This window comes from Neurospora tetrasperma (assembly GCF_000213175.1).
Source record: "Neurospora tetrasperma FGSC 2508 unplaced genomic scaffold NEUTE1scaffold_3, whole genome shotgun sequence".
Lineage (NCBI taxonomy): Eukaryota > Fungi > Ascomycota > Sordariomycetes > Sordariales > Sordariaceae > Neurospora > Neurospora tetrasperma.
Window position 1 is genome coordinate 2,770,975 of NW_009799101.1, and position 19,852 is coordinate 2,790,826.

General features: G+C 53.0%; 7 protein-coding genes across 7 annotated transcripts; 4 read left to right on the forward strand and 3 right to left on the reverse strand.

Moving 5' to 3' along the window:
• Window positions 1-674: 674 nt before the first annotated feature.
• NEUTE1DRAFT_129729 (uncharacterized protein) lies at window positions 675-3,363 on the reverse strand (the record flags this gene model as incomplete). The annotated part of the gene is made up of 4 exons (XM_009852678.1): window positions 675-1,031; window positions 1,101-3,008; window positions 3,074-3,249; window positions 3,315-3,363. The coding sequence occupies 4 exons, from the start codon at window positions 3,361-3,363 to the stop codon at window positions 675-677; spliced, it is 2,490 nt and encodes an 829-aa protein (XP_009850980.1).
• A 1,998-nt stretch (window positions 3,364-5,361) lies between these two features.
• On the forward strand, window positions 5,362-6,430 carry NEUTE1DRAFT_122243 (uncharacterized protein; the record flags this gene model as incomplete). The annotated part of the gene is made up of 2 exons (XM_009852679.1): window positions 5,362-5,761; window positions 5,806-6,430. 2 exons carry the CDS (start codon window positions 5,460-5,462, stop codon window positions 6,428-6,430), a joined length of 927 nt encoding a protein of 308 aa, XP_009850981.1.
• Window positions 6,431-8,994: 2,564 nt separating this feature from the next.
• NEUTE1DRAFT_100788 (uncharacterized protein) lies at window positions 8,995-10,755 on the reverse strand (the record flags this gene model as incomplete). Its single annotated transcript, XM_009852680.1, has 3 exons — window positions 8,995-9,971; window positions 10,236-10,574; window positions 10,701-10,755. 3 exons carry the CDS (start codon window positions 10,753-10,755, stop codon window positions 8,995-8,997), a joined length of 1,371 nt encoding a protein of 456 aa, XP_009850982.1.
• A 1,473-nt stretch (window positions 10,756-12,228) lies between these two features.
• On the reverse strand, window positions 12,229-15,090 carry NEUTE1DRAFT_129730 (uncharacterized protein; the record flags this gene model as incomplete). Its single annotated transcript, XM_009852681.1, has 2 exons — window positions 12,229-14,658; window positions 14,746-15,090. The coding sequence occupies 2 exons, from the start codon at window positions 15,088-15,090 to the stop codon at window positions 12,337-12,339; spliced, it is 2,667 nt and encodes an 888-aa protein (XP_009850983.1).
• Window positions 15,091-16,570: 1,480 nt separating this feature from the next.
• Window positions 16,571-17,922, forward strand: NEUTE1DRAFT_146404 (uncharacterized protein; the record flags this gene model as incomplete). Its single annotated transcript, XM_009852682.1, has 3 exons — window positions 16,571-16,639; window positions 16,738-16,863; window positions 16,960-17,922. 3 exons carry the CDS (start codon window positions 16,571-16,573, stop codon window positions 17,326-17,328), a joined length of 564 nt encoding a protein of 187 aa, XP_009850984.1.
• Window positions 17,923-17,978: 56 nt separating this feature from the next.
• On the forward strand, window positions 17,979-18,870 carry NEUTE1DRAFT_110080 (uncharacterized protein; the record flags this gene model as incomplete). Its single annotated transcript, XM_009852683.1, has 3 exons — window positions 17,979-18,252; window positions 18,287-18,477; window positions 18,568-18,870. 3 exons carry the CDS (start codon window positions 17,979-17,981, stop codon window positions 18,868-18,870), a joined length of 768 nt encoding a protein of 255 aa, XP_009850985.1.
• A 23-nt stretch (window positions 18,871-18,893) lies between these two features.
• On the forward strand, window positions 18,894-19,812 carry NEUTE1DRAFT_81939 (uncharacterized protein; the record flags this gene model as incomplete). Its single annotated transcript, XM_009852684.1, has 3 exons — window positions 18,894-19,257; window positions 19,356-19,457; window positions 19,602-19,812. 3 exons carry the CDS (start codon window positions 19,073-19,075, stop codon window positions 19,810-19,812), a joined length of 498 nt encoding a protein of 165 aa, XP_009850986.1.
• Window positions 19,813-19,852: the final 40 nt, after the last annotated feature.

A 19,852-nucleotide genomic window follows, 5' to 3' on the forward strand; every position in this document is an offset into this window, starting at 1 on the left:
GGAAGAACGGAGTACAGTTTTGGGGTGGGTGGGTTGGGAAAAAGCGATATTGGTATGGCGAAGGAGACATATATTAGATGCCAGTGTTTGTGTGTTGTGGGGGTATGAAAGGCTTATTCGTGGAGAGGCAGCATCGAGAAAGGGTGGCTGTTTACTTGTCTCTTGTTTCATAGAAGGAGGGTTTATGGCTTCTTTTTGTTTTCGTTTGGTTTTCTTTTGCTTTGTTTGGTCTTTCATTTGCTCATGGATTATGACGACGTGCATTGGGGTTCAGCTAGCTTTGTATAGCCTGCGCGGCGCGGTGTCTTGAGTGTATTGTTCGGTTATAGAGAAATGATTGTTATGAGATATGGTTTGGGAATGAAGATTATGACTTTTTACTTTCGTTCCGTGCTGCTGTGACTGTCATTCTCAGAATGCAAGTGAGACTAGTTTGCACGCTCTAAATACCACAGGAAACTATGATGTGAACAGAATGATAAATGGATTGAAAATATGTACATGTTCGTTAGATATGTTCAACGATACGTCAAGTATTTACAGAAGAAGCGAAGAGTCTCCTCTAGAGACAGACACCTTTATCACCAAGAACAGAAGAAACCCATCCTACCAACAACCATCCTCCTCGCCCCCATTCTCTGAACTCCCTCAAGCTACCTATCACCCTCTGTCATCTACACACACTGCCAATACCAATCATTCTGCTTCTCGCACTTATATGGCGCCTGGCACGTCTGGCTGCCAGTATACGTCGGCCCGCCGCACCAGCCCCACCTAGGAACGGCCTCGTTGGCGGGTTGCGCCAGGATCTTGGCCGCGGCATGCTCAGCGGCGACGACGATGTAGGCGGTAGGGTTGGTGGTCGGGACACCGGGGAAAATCGAGGCGTCCACCACGTACAGGTTGTCAGTGCCATAGACGCGCGTGTTGGTGTCGACGACTGCGGTGCCGCCGCTGCGGCCGTCGTCGGTGCCCATCTTGTTGGTGCCCATCCAGTGGTTGGAGCGGCGGGATTGGTAGGTTACGGGTTGCTAGAGGATACGGAGTTAGTAAGGGGTGGCGGGAGGTTAAAAGGGAAAGAAAGAGGAGAGAAAGCTTACCTTGTCAACAAAATCAGCAGCCGTCTGGTTGGCGCTGGGGTAAGCCCAGGTGAGACCCTTGACGTTGGCGAGAGCCTTCTGGAGGTTGACGATACCCTGAACGACAGCGGCCTTGTCGTTAGGGTCCTTGAGGTACGGGAGGTCAGACACGACGGTGTTGAGGGTAGGGCTGAGGGTCATGCGGCCGCGCGAGGTGGCGCCACGGCCAAGGTACTGGCTCATGGTCATGGCGTAGCCGTCGGGGGTCTCGAAGCTACCCTCGACGCGGGCGGTCCAGTGCAGTTGACGGACGATGCCGTCGGCACCCGTGATCTCCTCCCAGAACAAGGGGCCAATGTTGGGCGCGGCCTGGGCGAAGATGCCGGAGCGACCATTGAGGTACAGGTTCATGTCGGTCGTGTTGGGGTTGTCCCAAGCCTTGTAGAAGTCGTAGAAGGTCACGTTGTTGTGCTGGATGACGGTATCGGTGTTGGTGTGGTCAACCAGGTTGTGGCCGACGGGGAGGTCAATCCAGGACGAGTTGCTGACCATGGTAGGGCCGTCGGCGGAGGCCTTGACCACCTCGAGCTGGTCCTTGGGGCCAATGCCGGAACGGAGAAGGATCTTGGCGCTGCCGAAGGTGCCGGCGGAAAGAACGACGCGGCCGGTGGTGTTGGTGACGGGGATGATTCCGGAGTAGCCGCCGTTGCGGAAGGCCTCAACCTCCACACCGGTAATGTGGCCGCCCTCACGGATGACGCGCTTGACAGCGGTGTTGAGCCACAGCTTGAAGTTGCTGCGCTTCTTGGCGCTGACGAGGTAAGTCGCCAGAGGACCACCACGCTCGCCATTGATGTACATGTATGAGGTGTGGGAAAAAGTGCGGTTCTTCTGCTCGCTGTCCTTGAGGGAATCGACCTCCTTCCAGCCGCTCGCCTTGAGGCCGCTGGCAAGAACCTCGAAACCCTGCTGAAGGTAGCGCTTTCCATCCTGAGAAGGAGTGGTGGTACCCGGAATGCGGGAGAGGGCTCTGCTGGTAGCATCGGCGATATCGCTACCCTTCCAGCCAGAGGGGAAGAGGTAATCCCAGTCCTTGGTGTAGGGCTTGTACCAGAGACCGGCGTTGATGGCCGTACCACCGCCGAGCACGCAGCCGGCCATCTGATCGGTATCGGAGCAGGCAATGCCATCCGAGTCAACCCAGATCTGGTTGCAAAGACCGGGAACATCGAAGCGAGTAAGGGATGTGTTCTGCAGCCACTCGGGCTTCAGAGTACCACCATGCTCACCAGTGGAAGCGAAACCCTTCTCGATGAGCAGCACGCTCTTACCGGACTCGCTGAGCTTGTCAGCGACGGGAATACCACCGGCACCACCACCAACGACAATGTAGTCAAAAGAAACGCCAGTGGGAACAGGAGTGGCGGCAATACTGGTCGTGGTTGGACCACTGCAAGAACCAGTAACGGTCTTGGTGGCCTTGGCAGCCCATGCAGTATAAGAGGGATTGGCAATGTTGCTGTCAAAGGCAGCTCCCCACTGACCCATGCCGTTGTCATGTTGACTGAGAGTGATCTGGGTAGGGCAAGTCGGGTTACCGGGAGAGGGGAACGCCTGGACCCAACCGAGCTGGGCCCCCTTATTGCTGGTAGAAATGCTGCCGGTGACACCGTCTTGGTCCCATGACAAACAGTTCTGGCACCTGAAGACAAGGGTGAAGTGGGTAGCGTTCACGCTGGACGCGATCTGGGTGATCTTGGCGTCACCAGCGTAGTTCTTGGGCATGGCGTAACCCGTGGCGAACATGAGATTGGTGTAGACTTCTCCGTCAGAAGGCCAGGCGGTAATGAGTAGATTGTTGGTCATGGCGCCTCTGAGAGAAACACCGCACCAACCGCTGTTGGCACCATTCTTGGCGGAGGAGCATTCCTGATCGTAAAGGTCAGTACAGGAGGACACTGGGTCGTTTTACTTCCTTTCGCACCAAAACATACCAGATAACCGATGAATTCAGTCGCGTCGGTAGTAAGAGCATTTGACGGCAGAGCCATACCAAGAGTGAAGCCACCTGCGGTCTGGGAAGAGGAAGCACTCCATGTGTTGAAGACAATGCCGGTATCAGGGTGAGTGAAGGTCTTGGGAGCGGTTTGGGCGAAGGCGGGCGACAGCACTGAGAATCGCCACGTCAGTATTGTTGAGCGGTATGAGTGGCTCGTTGTGTCATTGTTTACTTACATGAAGCCACCGCCGCCAGGCCGCTGAGAAAGGCCGAGGTGGTCCTCATCTTGTACAGTAAGTTCTAGAAGGCCACTTCACACGGTTGGTGCGCGATGTGAAGAAAGAAAGAAGGCCATGATGGAAGGTTCCATGGACTCCCTATATACAGAATCTACGGTCTAGGGGGGCAGGCGGCCGAAAGCAGAAGTACTGATGTTGAGGTGACCGAATAGGAGTGTTGATGCAAAACTTCCGATAGATGGAAGGGGCGGCAAACCCTGTCCGAAATTGCGGCTTTGGAGGGATGAAGCCAAGATCTTGCATACCAGCGCAGACCCATGGAATGAGTAGTATGTTACCTCGCGCTCACCATGATCCAGGGGTTAGAACGAGCAGTTTACGTTTGGGGATGTGAACCAGAGCGGAATGAAGGCAAAGAGGAGGCTACCGCATGGTGGGCATCCCCTCGTTGAAACCAGCCAGCCGGTTAGCCAGCGGGAGGGATCATGGTCGCGGCTGTCTTCCTTGTCAGCGAAGCCCGTCTGGGAAGCTCTTCGATGCCAACCCGTCTTTCCAAAGGCCTAATTAGGTCTATCGACGCGAGCTGGTTTCCCTTGCCGTCAAGATGCGGGTAGTCTCCACCCAAGTCAGACGGAGGGAGGTCCCAATAGAGGCCAGGAGACATGTTCCGACAATAGTTCCAAGGTACTATGGTGAGCACGTCAAGAAGACGGAGCCTGGTGTGGTTGAGGCCGTCTTGCTCCGTTCAGCTCCATCGGGTATAGTTGGTGATGGTTGCCGACCCCGCGCGCGTCTGTAACAAACGGCAGATTGCTGCAATGGGACTGTAATGTTAGGATGGCGAGGGAAAGGGGGGGCAAGTAACCAGTTAGCGGCCGCTGGAGGATAAGGTAGCCGCCGGTCGGGAAGGCGGATGTCGTCGCGGCCCGGAGGTGACGCCCCCGAATACTTTTTAGGAAACGGCTGACGGCACGGCGGGAGGCTCAATCCAGGAACCTGGGTCGCTTCAGTTGCTTGGCACCGAGTGGTCACGCAAAGATCGGCAGTGTTTATTAGCAGGCCCTTGTCATTATGCCCGCCTTTCTAGAATCAGAGAAGGTAAAAGGGGGTCCTGTTTCGGAACGAACATCGAAGATTCCCAGAACAAAACTTGGATAAGGATCGAATTCGCAACCCGTCACCGACTTGGCGGCCGAAGTACTCCTTGACTTGTAACAGCCAAGAGAGATGGTGCTACACCCGTGGCAGATGAGATAAAATGAGGAGGGGAGAGCTGGGGAAAAGAGGACAGGGCTGACTCCACTGCTGTGAGTGGAAGAGGAAGCCTTGTTGTTTTGAGAAACATGTGAAAGATGCCAAGCTAAAAGTCCACGGAATATGATACAAAAAGTATAAAAGGTGAAAAAAAACCAAAAGTTAAAGCGACCCACACGCGACTCGAACGCGCAATCTTCAGAGCCGAAATCTGACGCCTTAGCCATTAGGCCAATGGGCCTTCGCTTTGTTGAAACTGTAACTTGAAGCAAATCCTAAGAAGGGATAGCCTGGCAATTGTATAACCATGCGGCAAACCTGGCGGGCATGCATGTACACTATGCATGGGCTCTGTTGATCTGTTTACACCTTTAAAGGCCCCTCCCCCTCCCCCTCCCCCTCCCCCTCCCCCTCCTTTGTTCCTTTTCCTTTTTCACGATGCTCTCTGAACTCAATTCTCGCTTTCCTATCTCCATACATATTAGTTGCCTTGACACTAATCAAAGGCTCATCCCGACTGCCTTGTCAACTCTGTGTAAACCCAATGCTTCGGCTCGCCACATCCCTTGTAAAACATGGAGGAAATGAGGACTGTCCTGGACGCACCATCCTTGACAATCACACGCTGTTTCAAGTCGAAAACATGACTCCCTTGTCACTCTACCAATCCCCCGCTTGCCGTCGGCACGAAGCTTATCTGGACTGCGCCTCTCTCCGTCGTAACGCAGTGCATACCATTTTCGGGCTTGATGATGGTCGGCGGCGGTCTTCTCCCAATACACAACTTTTTCCCAGTTGGTCCAACGTCACCGGCCAAGCCCGCTTTGTGCCTCTGTGTAAGAAATGCATCCTACTGAGGCGCGGATTTGAACACAGTGGTTTGCGAAAATGTTGTCTTATGCAGTCGCTTTAATCGGCATTCTCGTTGTCTTCAACAGTCCTCTCAACGATTTTTTATTTTCCAATGTGAATCCGAAGCAATGTCCAGGCCAGATCCCGCAACTTCGTCGGATCCCGCTGTCCAAACTCAACCTTAAAGAGGATCTGATTGCATTGGAGGGCAACTCATCGTTGCAATGCATGCCCCACACTCCCGCGCCTGTGGTCCATGTCTACTCAAGGGAGCCATTGGTGCTCTACATCGAGAACTTCCTAAGTCTTGACGAGCGGGAGCACTTGCTGGGCATTAGGTTAGTATCCATCAACACCTATTGGCCTACTACTTAGACGAGAGCTCCTCTGCCAAGAATCGGTTACTAACACCCCACCCAAGTGAACCTCTCTTCGAACCCTCCACCACCACCAGCGATGGCGGCCAGACTACCCACCGCAACACCACAGTCCGTGACTCCGAAGTGGCCGTGATCCCCCGTACCGACCGCGTCCGGTGCATCGAGAACCGCGCCCGCGAGATCCAGGGCTGGAGGGAAAACGTCTTCATCGAGAGGCTGCGTACCCAGCGGTATCGCCAGGGTGGCCACTACAACCACCACTTCGACTGGAGTTCCAACCGTGGGGGTTGGGGCCGTGTCAGCAGCTTCATGGTCTGGGTCGACGACGGTGATGGCAGCCTGGTGGGTGGTGGTACCGAGTTTCCCCGCATGAAGAGGTCGAAGGATCCACGATGGTGTGCTTTTATTGAATGTCCCGGGAAAACGGCCGACAAAGGAGATGGACTGGAACAAACACCCGAATTGGGCGTGACTTTCAAAGTCATTCCGGGCAATGCTGTCTACTGGGAGAATTTCCGGTCGGATGGTACTGGCAGAGGTTGGGTTGAGGCGTGGCATGCTGGCTTGCCAGTCGAGAAAGGGGTCAAGGTTGGATTGAATATTTGGAGCACAGGGTATATCGAGTAGGCAATATCATAGTGGCCATGGACTTGCACAACTATCATTGCGAGTTGGCGAAAATAGACAGCACGAACGAGACAGCCCGATCACACATGAACACGAACCTCGACGACAGCCCCGTTTGTATCCCAAGGTGATTGACGCAGGTCGCACAACCTGACACTTGCGCTTTCGAGAGCCACCTGTCCAAGCAGTCCACCTCTCTTCAATTCTCTATTGAGAGGGAAGCTCATTGTGCAGCCCATACGTGGTATAGCGATAGCGGGTCTTGCTTCGCCATGTTTCACACGCCGAAGACACGTTACCAGATGGATGTGCCATCGTCATGTTGCATCACGATACCGAAGTATCTGCGACTGTGACCAACGGTTCGTTAGCCCAGCCGCAAATACAAACAGAGCAAAAAAAAGAGAAAGAAAAGTGTGGTCCGTACCGGGCTCGAACCGGTATCTTCCTAAAGGCCGTGACCGAAGTGGAATTTCCACCTCAAGAATGTTGCTCATTACACCAACGAACCACGGAAAGCTGGACAGGACAAAGATCTTATATAGCCGCGGGAATGTTCGGATGACGCTGGGCAGGCAGAAGGTAAAGGCCACGCGAGAGCTGCAGGCAGGCAGGCATCACTCACTCTGGACTCACTTTGAACTCTCAAGACGGCTCCCACCTTATGATCGAACTATAGGTAGGTATTAGGCGGCCTTCCAAACCATGACCATGAATGTGCTCTGGAAGAATGTATCAGCCCTCCGAGCGGTGCTGATCTAGGGCCTAGGCCTCAATGCAGAGACAATCGGACAGTACACTGCATTGCTGATCGCAGCTGAGCTTCTTTTAACGACTACCCATTATTTCAGTCACCAGCAGGCGATTACAAGGCTTGAAGGTCTGCCCCAAAGGGTTCCCGGAAAAAGATATCACGAGGTTAATAGTTTGAGATCAAGGCATCGAATCAAGGGCTACAACCAGACCTGACATTCATAAATTCCCAAGACATTCACCTTCCACCCCCCCCCCCCGATGCCAGACACAACACAACACAACACAACACAACACAACATGAAGTTTCTGGACTCGAAAGAAGTGTACTACACAAAGTCACCCTGCAATGTTCGCGAAGATTGTTTAACATGTGACAGCGTCAATTAAACAGAGAAACGAGACTCACGCCCATGCAGTGACCCATCCGCATCTAGACAACCACAGATCTGTCGTGCTGCCCGCACGCACGATATTGGCTCGAAGTTAACCCTGGCAGACAACATGACATCCATGAACCGAGGTCGAACACGATGCAGTCGAAACACATTGCATCATTCAATTAACCAATCAACCATCTGGAAATAAGTGTCACGACATGTTCCGTCACCAAGGCAACTAGCCGGATCCCGAAGACGAGGTACCACCCTTTTCGGTGAGAGTACATACCGTGAAGAGTGGCACGACATGTGATCGAAGATTCGAGTCCTCTCCTGAGACCGGCGGTTAGATTGTAAAATTTTGCGTAAAATCATCTTTCCCAAATTATACGGCTTATTCTTAAGGATTTGTACTTCACAAGGAGCGCGGCGTTCAACTTAACTGCAGTACCTACACAGTCATCACAGAGACGGGATTAAGACAAGATATGCACACTTCATTGACCTAGCATCACTCCTAGCGAGCAATGGGACTTGGTTTGGTTTACCAACCTAAAACTTTGTGAACTCCTTCGCTTGAAAATTCAACAGAAAGTCCAAGAGACCGTGTCGTAAATGACTCGTAAGAAACGTGAGAAGCCAAATGAAATGGAAAGAAGGATCAAAGGGGCAAGTATGATTACAGTGGTCGAATAACGGAAAAAAGGAAGAAAAATTAAAGTCCAAAAGAGAATACGGAAAATACACAACCACGTAAACGTTGACCCGTTTACACCTTGAAACCTCACCCTCCTCTTGCAACGCATCACTCAGACAGTATGCAACCATCTAAATCACTCTGGCCTATCGAGTTTCTCATGGCCCCCCAGGATCAAGAGGAGGCATCGTACCGGGAAAACTTGAACCCATCAGTCCCGGTTCCGGTCCCAGCCTAATCCCCCCCGTAGCTCCAAAAGTAGCACCAGGCGACCAAGAAGACATAGAACTAGAACCACCGCGCTCGTCACTCCACTCATGCTCAACAACCACCTCGACTTCAAACCTAGCCACGACCACCTCACTTTTGTCCTTTCCATTCATGTTTTCTTCTTGATGATGATGACGGCAATAATCGAACAAAATTCCCAGTTGCGTATCCTCATCGAACTCAGTTATATCCACCACCTTGCTTTCCCTCTTTTTCCTCCCTCCTGAATCACTTTCACTTGTTGGCTCATCAACAGACTGATCGCTAGACGCAGCACCACATACAGGCACTATGGCCTTGATAGCACTGATCCTTACTTTGCTTTCTTCTTTCCCTGAGTTCGAACCAAAACCCTTCAGAGACAGGTCGTGCCTGTCAATGGTTTCAACAACCACAGCTTGGATTGAGGCAACGGTAAGGCGGGGAAGAGAACGCAGGACGGTGAGGCGGGAGGGGCCGTCGATTTAGGAGGGGAATCCTATGGTTATGAGGACTGGTGGGGTGGTGGAGGTAGGCTTGTTGTTGTCGCTGTCGCCACAGGAGGAGCATGGGATTGTGATGGAGTTCTGGTTGGCGGTGGGGTTGGGAGAAGAAAAGGTGGAGATGGAAGGGGCAGAAGGGGAAGAGGAGGTGGTGCTAGATGCCCCTTGGAAAAAGCGGGGTGCAACAGACGGTAAATTTGGAGAAGCATTGGGTGTTATGGTGGTTGTTGCCGAGGAAGAGGAAGAGGTAGAGGAAGAGGCGGGTACATGAATGGAAGTAAGAGGAGGTGGTGGTGGTGGTGGAGGAGGAATGATTCCAGCTGTGGTATATGCCCTCAATCTCTGGACGTGCCAGGGTGCTGAACCGTAGACATGATTGACTACTCGAGACATTGGTGGAAAGGGAGGCGGCGGTGGTGGTGGCGGCGGTATATGATGTTGGGACTGCTCTGGCTTTAACGAATGACCATTGGGTTTGGGATTACTTCCAGGTACAGCAACATCGATTGCTGAAAAAGCCGGCGGTACTGACTGGGTAGCCGCAGTAGCAGGAAGTGTTTGTGACGGCAATTGCACATGCTGAATACTACCAGGTCTCAAGTACTGGTCCGTCGGCCTCATCGCTTGTCTATGACAACTCCTATTCTGAGACTGGAAATGGTTGAACTGCTGAAATGACCAGCATGGTTCTTTTCCAGATCCCGCTCTAGCAAAGCCGTCGGGAAGCAAGGGCGGCGGTGGCGGAGGAGGAGGATGATAAGGAGGAGATGCGTGGCTCACTCCATTCCCAATTCCACCATTCAACTCCATATTCCGAAGCGACCACCCTGGCGGTGGAGGCGGTAGAGGAGGGAAATTAACACCAGACACGCCGTTCATACGGTTATGATATGGCATGTTATGCCGCTTAACAGGAGGTTGTGATGGTTCGGGGACAGATTGACTGGTGTATGCCGGACCTAAATTGCCACAAATATTTGAGCGTCGGCTGGAGGACGAGCTTCTTGCGCCTGAGCGTAATCGTCTGGAGTCAGAATTAGGGCCAGAGGTTGACAAACTTGCTCGGCATCGTCCGCGAGAACGGGAACGTGATTGGGATCGTGATTGGGATCGTGAGTAGCTATTTTCACGAGAAGTTGAGGCGGAACGCCATCGGAGGCTTCTTCCACGTTGCCTAGGTCTTCTGGTTTCTTTCTTGTGAGTTTCGCAGCAAGGCAAGGTACATGAAGTGGACCTGGAGGTGACCGATTCAGCATCGTGCCCTTGGTTATCGTCAGACCCATGCTCCGAGTCACCGAAGCCATGAGCCTCCTTGTAGGCTTTGGTTTCATTGGTTCTGGGAACGACCGAGTACCCGCTGGTCTGGATGTAGTTCTGCACGAACTCTGCCGACTTGACCATCAATGAGTGAAGTGCCCAGTAGATGGTCGGTCCCGTTTCGACCAGAAGAGGACCCCTGAAGTTCTCCTTGGTCTGCAGCACCACGGCTCTGAATTGGCCTAGTTCTTTGGCGACCACGAGAGATAACTCGGTGTCTGGACTGCTGAAGAATCTACAGTTCTCTAAAGTAAGGTCAGTACAATGTGTTCCTGTTAGATACATGTGATATTGGAAGGCTTTCAGGATCAGTCATGAGTGAGAATAGCAAGTAGCATTGCAATGTGAACCAGCTGAGTAGAATGACTCACCCAAGATCAAGCCTTCCAAGCCAGGGACAGGAAATGGATCCGTAACGGGCGCCATCATGGGATCGCTAGTCTGACCAGTGATACTAGGAGTTGCAACTATCTTTGGTTCAGTCGACGGCACTAGCATTTCGAAAAGGGTGTTATGAAGCCCGTGGTAGATACGCCAGATTAGGCATGGTAGATTTGTGAGTGTCGTGTCGTGGAGGAACTACAGCATATTTATAGCAGAGTGTCTGCTATAAGTTAGTCTCTAGTTTGAGTGTCACATGGAAAGAAGTGACTGAGTAGGTAATTAAAAGTCAAGCAAGAGCCTCGAAAAAAAAAAAAAAATGGATTAGAGCTTAACACGGCAAATCTTCCGCACAATTGGTTTTGATGAAAGTGAGGCTACAATCATGGGTATGCATGCTTGCCGTCACAATATCGCCAACACAGCCGCCTTGCACGACGATGATCATGGGTTAGCTTTAACAACCACAGAAAGCATAAACAAAACATTAATCACCTTCTGATCAAGGAGTAACCTATAAGCGTGGTTGTGGATAGTGTACGTATCAGTAACGGGGCGCTTGAGTGAGGCCAAGGTGTGGTAACAAGCTCGTTGGAGCTCGAGGCTGTCGAGATACCGAAACGAGCACAGGCAGGTAGCCTCGAGCTAATAAAGCCGGGGAGCGTAATTTGGAAAGGCACATACCGAAGTTGGGGCATTTTGTTGAGCTTTTGCTTGACTTTCGAGTGCTTGTTATCTGTCGGACGTCGTACGCCGCAGTCGCTCGTGTAGTCGCTCGTGTGAACCTGACCGGTAACTGGGGCTGGTGAGGTGGTGAGAATGACCGGTTTTGGTTGTGCAGGATTCGGAACTGTGTTAGTTAGGAGCCTCGAAACTGGGTATGGGTTGTTGTTGATTGATTACATGCGGGATATGCATAGCTCTCTTCTACTTACAACCAACAAAAGCCACGAACATGGGTCGGGAGACACAACAGAGATGTTGACATGCCCCTTGACGATACACAAGTTGTTGTCTGGCTTGTTTAACGTTGACCAGATCAGACGATCCAGGACCTCGGGAGATGCATGGCTTGACTACCTGGAGTCATCCTTGCCGCCCTGAAGTTTGTTCTTACAATTCCATGAAATGAAGGTAAAACATGGGATAAGTGATGAAATGACGATAACATTCGCCTACAACCCTAGTTGAACGCAAGACGAATATGGATGACACAGCAGATGAGGCGTAAGAGCGGAGGCAATTAACCGCTAGGTGGTCGAACCTCCGATCGAGATGACGGGGAATCAGCAGCCAACATTCAAACCCGGAATGCTGTGGTTGGATACACGACCCAAGGCTTGTTGATGGCACACCAAGCAAGGCAGACCTCATGCCACGAGGAAGAAGTTGGCCCGATCGCTAAACCATCATTTACTGACTTTTAGAAAGTTCACACTTGTGACAATCTTAACCAAAATACGCTTAAACACACCAAGGACAGAGTTTTATTCATATTATTTTTAAATATTTTTTTTTGGGAAAAGGAAAAACTTTATTTGACGTTGTTATAGAAGTTTCAACCAAATAACCCCCCCTTACCATCCTATCTAACTGTCCAAACAAGAACCTGCCGAAGAAATGAACTCATTCAATACTCAACTTTTCAAGACGCGACTTCACTGCCTCTACGAGGGCAGTTTCACGATCCAGCAAGCTCATGACTTGCGCAACCTTTTGCTTTCGAATCTCCGACGGAATCTTCATCACGGGCATCGGCGAGGCGGTACCGTCAACGCTATCCGTGCTCTGAAGCTGCTGAGCTTGCTCAAACAAGGCGTCCCTAAGAGTTTGGACCTCCTCGAAGCGCTTGAGTGACTTCCCGGCAGTGGAGATAGATGCAGAGGTGGTATCTTCTTCTTCTTCCTCGTCGCCCAAGATACTACCTGCCAAATTGCGGACCTCCTCTGCCCAAGCCTTTTCCTTGTCGCTCAACTCCCGAGTCGAAACCTGACCCAAACGCTTGCGCAGGTTGTCTACTCTGCGAGCGAGGTTCTCTTGTCTGACCTTCATCACATCTATCCTGTTTCTGACCAGCATTTCTTCGGAAATGTTTTGTTCCTTGGTGCTCCTGCTCTCTCCTTCTCCAGAAATGGTCTCGATCCGCTGGTTGACCTCATAAACCTTGGTGATTTGCTCCTTTAGCTCGTATGTCAGTGCTTCACACTTCCTGAAGAGCTCCGCAACGGCATTGTTGAGCTCAAACACCTCGGAGCTGACAAGACGATGACCTTCCGTAAAGATTTCCAGGGTGGCAACCGACAACCGGACCTCCTGCTGCATAAGCGGGCGCTTCCTGCTAGTTCTCAGAGCATCCACCCACGGAGGCAGGGTGCTGGGCCGGCTCAGTACTTCGGAAGGATGGAACAGCGGCCGAGGTTCCCAAACTATGAGAGGTTCAGGCGTTTCTCCATGTTCGGTCGACACGGGGGTCTCCTGACGATCCGACATCAACTCGCTCTCAGGGGTATCAAAGAACATAATGACCGGATCATTGTGAGTAGCGGACAAAACGAAGTGGCCCAGATCGGAGCTCTTGAATGCCGTAGCCGCAGCAAGGACATTCTGGGCATGCTGGGGTGTGTAGATGCGATCAACCTCGGCACGCTGTCCCTTGGCCATGAGGTCAAACCGGAAGTCAGCCCCCGCCTCAGAGTCGCTCTGGAGCTCGCTCTCTAGGAGGGAAACCCATGGAGCCAATGAGACATAGGTGATGCCAGCAGCATGTGTGACGTAGAACGCATAGCGGGTGGTAACATCCTCACTGAACACCGGCCAACTGTCAGGCGTGATTTCGGCTGGCTTGAGCGTGTCAAAAGTGTGGAACACGAGCAGAGACGGAATGGCTTGATCAGGGAAAGCTCGGGTCGAGGCGTTCCGCGGAGGCAGCCATTGAGCCTCCACTCCATCGACATCGAGACAGACCTTGACCTGTCCGCTGGTCGACAACAGGCAAATGACAGACACTGAGAGACTATCTTTATCGTCATCATCCGCATAAAGCTCAAAATCTTCGCCCATCATAAGGTCGGCAGTGTTGCGTTTAGCGCCAATGACGAAAATGTCCTTCAGCTCAACCTCGTCGTCTTGTTCATCTTGAGGAGCAACGGCCAACTCGAAGGGGCCCTGCAGTCGAGGAATGCTTCCCGGCCGAGAAGGGCGCGAATACACCTCCGTGACTTCTCCATAGGGGCCATCGAGGAGTTTGGGCTCCTGATTGTCGAGATCGGCCATCCACTCTAGCTGTTGCTTAGCGAGGAGCTTCTCCTCCCGAGTAGCCTCCGGATCAGTCTCGAGGGTCTCAATCTTTTGGGCAACAGAGACGGAAAGCGAGGGGATGAGAGTCGGAGGAGGCGACCAGCGTCGCGGCAAGAGGGGGCACAGAGCGTAAACATCTCCCTCAGCCATGGCCACCCACAAAGTCATTGGCGCCCAGCCGTTCGAGTTGCGCGAGGCAAAGCAGGCCGAAGCGACCTTCATGTCGAAGTCATCGGGCGAGAAGGCTTTGTTGGTCGATGTCGAAGCACCGAAGTCCTGGTCCAATGAAGTGCCGTCGGCCAGTTTCTTGAGGTCGACCTCGAGGGTCGGGGTGTCGAAGGACCACCGATCAATAGTGGAGAGCTCCCATTCGCGAACCACAGCGTCTTCAGTCACGGTTACGAGACAGCTGCCATTGACGCCCAGAGGGTGCCACAGTGCGCTAACAACAGCCGACTTGGAGGTGACGTGAGTGGTAGGACCGACGGTCCAGAACTTGGGCTTGAAGGGGGCCGTCTCTCCAGAGGTGAGGTGGGACGTGTCGGGCAGCATACAGACGTGAACTGTGTGAGAGGTCAGGACGGCCAACTGGTCCTTGTTAGGGGAGATGACCAGCTGCCGGATCTCGCAGGCGACAGGGGTCTTGATGACCTAGAAGAGGAAAACCATGTCAGTACCCAATGTGGCCATGTTGGATGCGCCGTATGCGCCGAGTCTTGGAAATTTGTAGCCACATACCCTGTAGCCTGGTCCCTGGGGAAGACGGCTTGTCTCCTCATCGTAGACCTCGAAGGAGCTATCGGAGCCATCTCCGTTGAGGTGGCTTGCGGAGCCGGTCCGTGACTGTTGGGCCTCCCAGGCGTCCTTGAGATCGGCAAGATCTCCCCATCTGATTTCCCTTCCTCTGGCAACAAAGACCTCGTTTCCTCGGTGTGCGATGGTGCGATTGGGTCCCTGACTGGCGTTCCTGGAGGAAGCTATCGAAGCGGGGAGCCGGTTGGTTTCCTCGGCCTGCTCAAAGAGCTTATGGCCGGGGTTTGGCTCCTGGAGCCAGGGCGCCGAGAAGCTCCGGATTTTGGGCATCCCGACTGTGCTTGGTGGTTTGTGCTAAGGGCTGTCTGTTGTCGCTATACTATCCAACTCAAGCCTGATGAATCCTACAGATGACGGTGGTTCGTGTGGCGCAATGAAAACCGAAGTTGGTGTCTGGCTAGGCAGAAATAGCAGCTAGTGTTGAGGTCCTACTATGTACTAGCATGCACGGGCCGGTTTTGTCGTCGTGCTGCACTTCGCTTTCTCTGCTGAAGTAATGTAGGTCGGTGGGTAGGTAATTGACTATGTAGGTAGGCAGGCGCACTATGGTCGAGGTACGTATGTATTGATGTACCGGTACTATTCATGTGATGGCGGTTCTCGGTTTTTGAAGTTGGAAAAAAAAAGGTGACCAAGAGCAAGTAGAACAGAAGCCAAGGGAGGGAAGAGAAGGAGAGATTGGGATCCCTTTTTGAAGTGGCAGGCCCCTCGATCGATGGGAGAAAAGCCAGGAAAGCGAAGTTTGCTAGTGGTCTCGGTTGGCTGGTCAGGATGGTAACAACAAGGTTTGACTAGCGTGTAGTGCTACGGATGGATGCCCGTGGATGGACGAGTGCTGGATGCCACTATTGTCCAGTCCGAGCCAGTGCTGTAAATGAGGCGTCCAGGGCGTCACTAGAGGCGTCCGCTTCCGTGCCTATGCCGTATATTTTCCGTTGCTTGCCTTGATCGATCGTGTTAGCTTCATTTTAGCGCGTTTCCACTCCTTCCACAGCCCTTTAGTCCGTTTCAACTGTCCGCCGGTGTTCAGTCCAGACCGTGCTCGCCGCCTCGTCTCACACCATCGGTCGTTGATCAACAGGAGACAGGCAGGCAGCCCGGGATGAGAGGGGATGGAATGGCCGAATGGAGGTCTTAACGGAGACCTAGTTGTATACATACTATAAATGGTAAGCCCGAGGTAGGTACAGTTGTGCTGTGACGCGCCTGTAAATTGGGTGCCAGATTGCGGTCCAATCGGCTGGCAATTGTTGACAAAGCGCCTCCACCAAGTCCTCTGCCCTTGCTTCCATCGCTCTGCCCTTGCCTGCCGTCGTCATATTTGCGGGCACCTCGTAAGATAGGGTACCTGACCCACCACCAACGGCTTCCGTCGCCCGTTACAGTGCCAAGACTACCTGGATTGCCATGCAGTGATGTCCGATGCACTGTGACACTGTGCGCCAACAGTGAGGACAGTAAGTAACTGAACTGAACGAAGCTGAGCCTGCTGCTGTCGCGGTCCACGGACACACCAGTCGCGCTCAGAAAGCTGCGCCTGTCCAGTACTTCCACTTTAGCGGGCAACCCAAGTTACCTCTAGGTCCAATTCCATTGGCAAGGGAAACCACTGCATCATCCCCATCGACGTCTCAGAACTCCAAACCATTGAACTTCCACTTGGGCTGACAGCTTTTGATTTCCTTCTTCTTCGCAGTTGCAGGGCACCTTTCACCCAAGAGCAGATTGGATCCATCTTCACTAGGTAACCATGTTGAACACTCGCCAAAGGAGCACCGTAGAGCGCCTTGACAGGCCAAGTGCATACTTTTTCAACAAGGTGAGTGCTCCTGACGGCATTTCCATGCCCAAACATTGCCAATCTCTCCTGTCCATAATTAGCACCCCGTCGACCGCTGACCCATCCACTCAACACAGAATAGGCGCAACAGACGTCACGACCGGGACCACCGCGATGGAGAAAATGAAGACAGTAACATGCATCCCGAAGCGTTCGATGACCCGTTGAAGGATGCGACCACTCTCTACGTCGGCAATCTGCAAGTTTGCCCCACGCTGCCAGTCCTTAATCAAAAAAACAAAAAAACAAGAACTAACCGAATGTACCTCGGCAGTTCCTTCTACACTACCGAAGAACAGGTTTACGAACTCTTTAGCAAATGCGGCGAGATCAAGCGCTTGGTCATGGGCCTCGATCGCTTACAAAAGACACCGTGCGGTTTCTGCTTCGTCGAATACTACACCCATCAGGACGCTCTCGATTGCATGAAGTACATTGGCGGCACCAAGTTGGACGAGCGCATCATCCGAACCGATCTCGACCCAGGCTTCGAGGAAGGGCGACAGTACGGCCGTGGAAAGTCGGGCGGCCAAGTTCGTGATGAGTACCGTGAGGACTACGACGAGGGCCGCGGTGGTCTTGGCCGGCAAATCCAGGCCGAGAGAATGAGGGAGCATGACCACAAGCGCTACGACGATAACGACGAACAATACGGCCGCTTGCGCTAGAGTTATCATTGCATGGGAGTTACGTGGGACAATGAGGGAGTGCATCATGATTCAGTGCACAGATATTCAACTAGTCGTCATGACAAATCGACACAAAATATGCAAGCCGGCTCTGAAATTACGGATTTTGTTCATTCAGGGCAAGTGGAGGCGGAACAGAGAAGCGTGAAAGACAAATACCCCCTTGGAAGACATGATATTCGTTGTTGTATTGGTATCTTGCTATGGTATTTCGGGAAATTATTGATTTCCCATCCATTCGGTATGGCTCCACACATTCTTCTGTGATGCTCGCCTGGCCGTGTTTGCGCTGCTCTCTGCAGTGGTATCTCAACATGGAGCGAGCTCGAGTGTCCATGATGGACAGGACCTCAAGTCAGTCAGTCTCCTTGCGAGACGAGACAGGAGGCCTCCTCTTCTTTGCCCCAAGCAAACGGTCCTGTTACCGGTATCTCCCATGTCACCCATGCCATTTCGCTGCGTAATGTTACAAGTGATATACATGCTTGCACGATATCGTCCATCGTCCGGGTCGAAGGTCTTAGTAACCGGGAGGGTTGACTCTCTGGGACACACGGGTCCACTTGGGAAGCTCTGGAAAAGGAATGCCGTATTAGCCTTGGTCTTTGACTGCTGTGAAGTGATGCACAATGGTGGTCCGTACTGTGGATGCCCTTGCGGTACCTCTTCTCCTTGCGGTCGAAGATGGTGTACTTGTCCTTGGGCAGCATCTCGGCCTCGGTGGGCATCTCAGCCCTCCAGCGTTCCACCGCCTTGACGGTCTCACCCTTCTTGGCAAGAGCGTTCTCAATGGTGGCGACGACGTTGTCAACGGCCCTCAGTCTGCGGCGCTGCCTGAGCTTCTGGAACTTGGACATGCGCCATGGGATCTTCCTGTTTGCCGCGACATGATTAGCATTTCTGGTAGAACCTTTGGCGCAACTGCAACATAGGGTAGTCGCTTACCAAAGAAGACCCCCGGAGAGGGGGTTGGTGAATCTGAAAGCCCCAAACATTGTGGTGGTGGTGGATGTTTGGGGGGGAGAGCTGCAACCGGTTCGCTTCGTCAGGATGGGTCCCGAAGGTATCGCGGGAATCGGCGCGGGCGGGCGGTCGTCGTCCAAACAGTCCCGTCCAAAAAAATCGCGGGTCCGTTCGCCAACCCCAACCCCGAAAGAACACCAGCTCAAGAGGCGGATGCCAAGACCCAGTCTCGAAAAGTACCTCTATGTAGTGTAGGCCTGGACCCCCCTTGCAAGGTCCACTGTTCAGCCTCGAGGAGCCCCCATCTTTTTTGTGAAATTCCCCGGTTCCGTCTTTTCCATTTCCTGCTCCCACGGAACAGCTCACCCCGCTGTCCGCGCACTGTCCGCGGCAGATGGACACACTGACACGGGTGCACCTGCAGCATTAGCGCCGTCCGTCACCGAAGGAACCTCCAGCTCCAACAACCACGCCCGCCCGCCGAACCGGCTGCTGTACCTACGATTCCCAGCAATCAACTGGAACAGAAGACAGACCACCCCAATTCCGGGCCACTGAACATATCGCGACCGAATCAACAACCAACAGCGCTGGCCGCAAACACATCTTTGACGACAGACACGCACGATACGAGACACAGAAATAAACAAAGCGAAGACCCCCAACCCACCACGACCAGACAGGGGAGCTTGCGGAGCATCATATCAGGGCATCAAGGAACTACCGGCAACACGACCACGACACCCGGACGACAGCAATCATGAGCTACTACTTCGCCATCATTGGCACCCAAGATAACCCGCTCTTCGAGTATGAATTTGGCACCAGCAAACAAGGCGGCGACGGCATGGCTCGCTTCACGGAACAAGCGCGACAGCTCAACCAATTCATCATCCACAGCAGTCTGGACATAGTCGAAGAAGTCCAATGGACCAACGGGCAAATGTATGTCTCTCTTTTCCTCCCCCTTCCCCCTTCCCCTTTCCCCCTCTCCTCCTTCTATCTTCTAGCTCCCCCACTAACCCCCCATATCCTTCATTCAGGTACCTCAAACTAGTCGACCGCTTCTTCACCTCGTACATCTCCTGCTTCCTAACCGCCTCCAACATCAAATTCCTCCTATTGCACCAACCCCCCTCCTCCTCGTCCTCCTCTGCCCTCCCCCACCCTTCTTCCTCCGCCTCCTCTTCGACCCCCTCTCTAGTTTCATCCTCCCACCACCCTCCATCATCAACCTCTGTAATCCCTTCTTTATCCACGCTCACCGGTGGCTCCAACTCCTCCACCAGCACCCTGACCGGGGGTACCAGCCGGACCTCGACCTCGATAGCAGCCAACCCGACCTCCCCACAGACCGAAGAAGCGATACGGAATTTCTTTGCCGAGGTCTATGAGAATTACGTGAAAGCCATCATGAGCCCGTTTTACAGGACGAACATGGAGATTCGGAGCCCGGTTTTTCGGGCGAGGGTGGCGGCTGCGGGGAGAAAGTATTTGTAGGACAGATACGAGGGCAAGCAAGGGAGGTGGGGTGACAGCT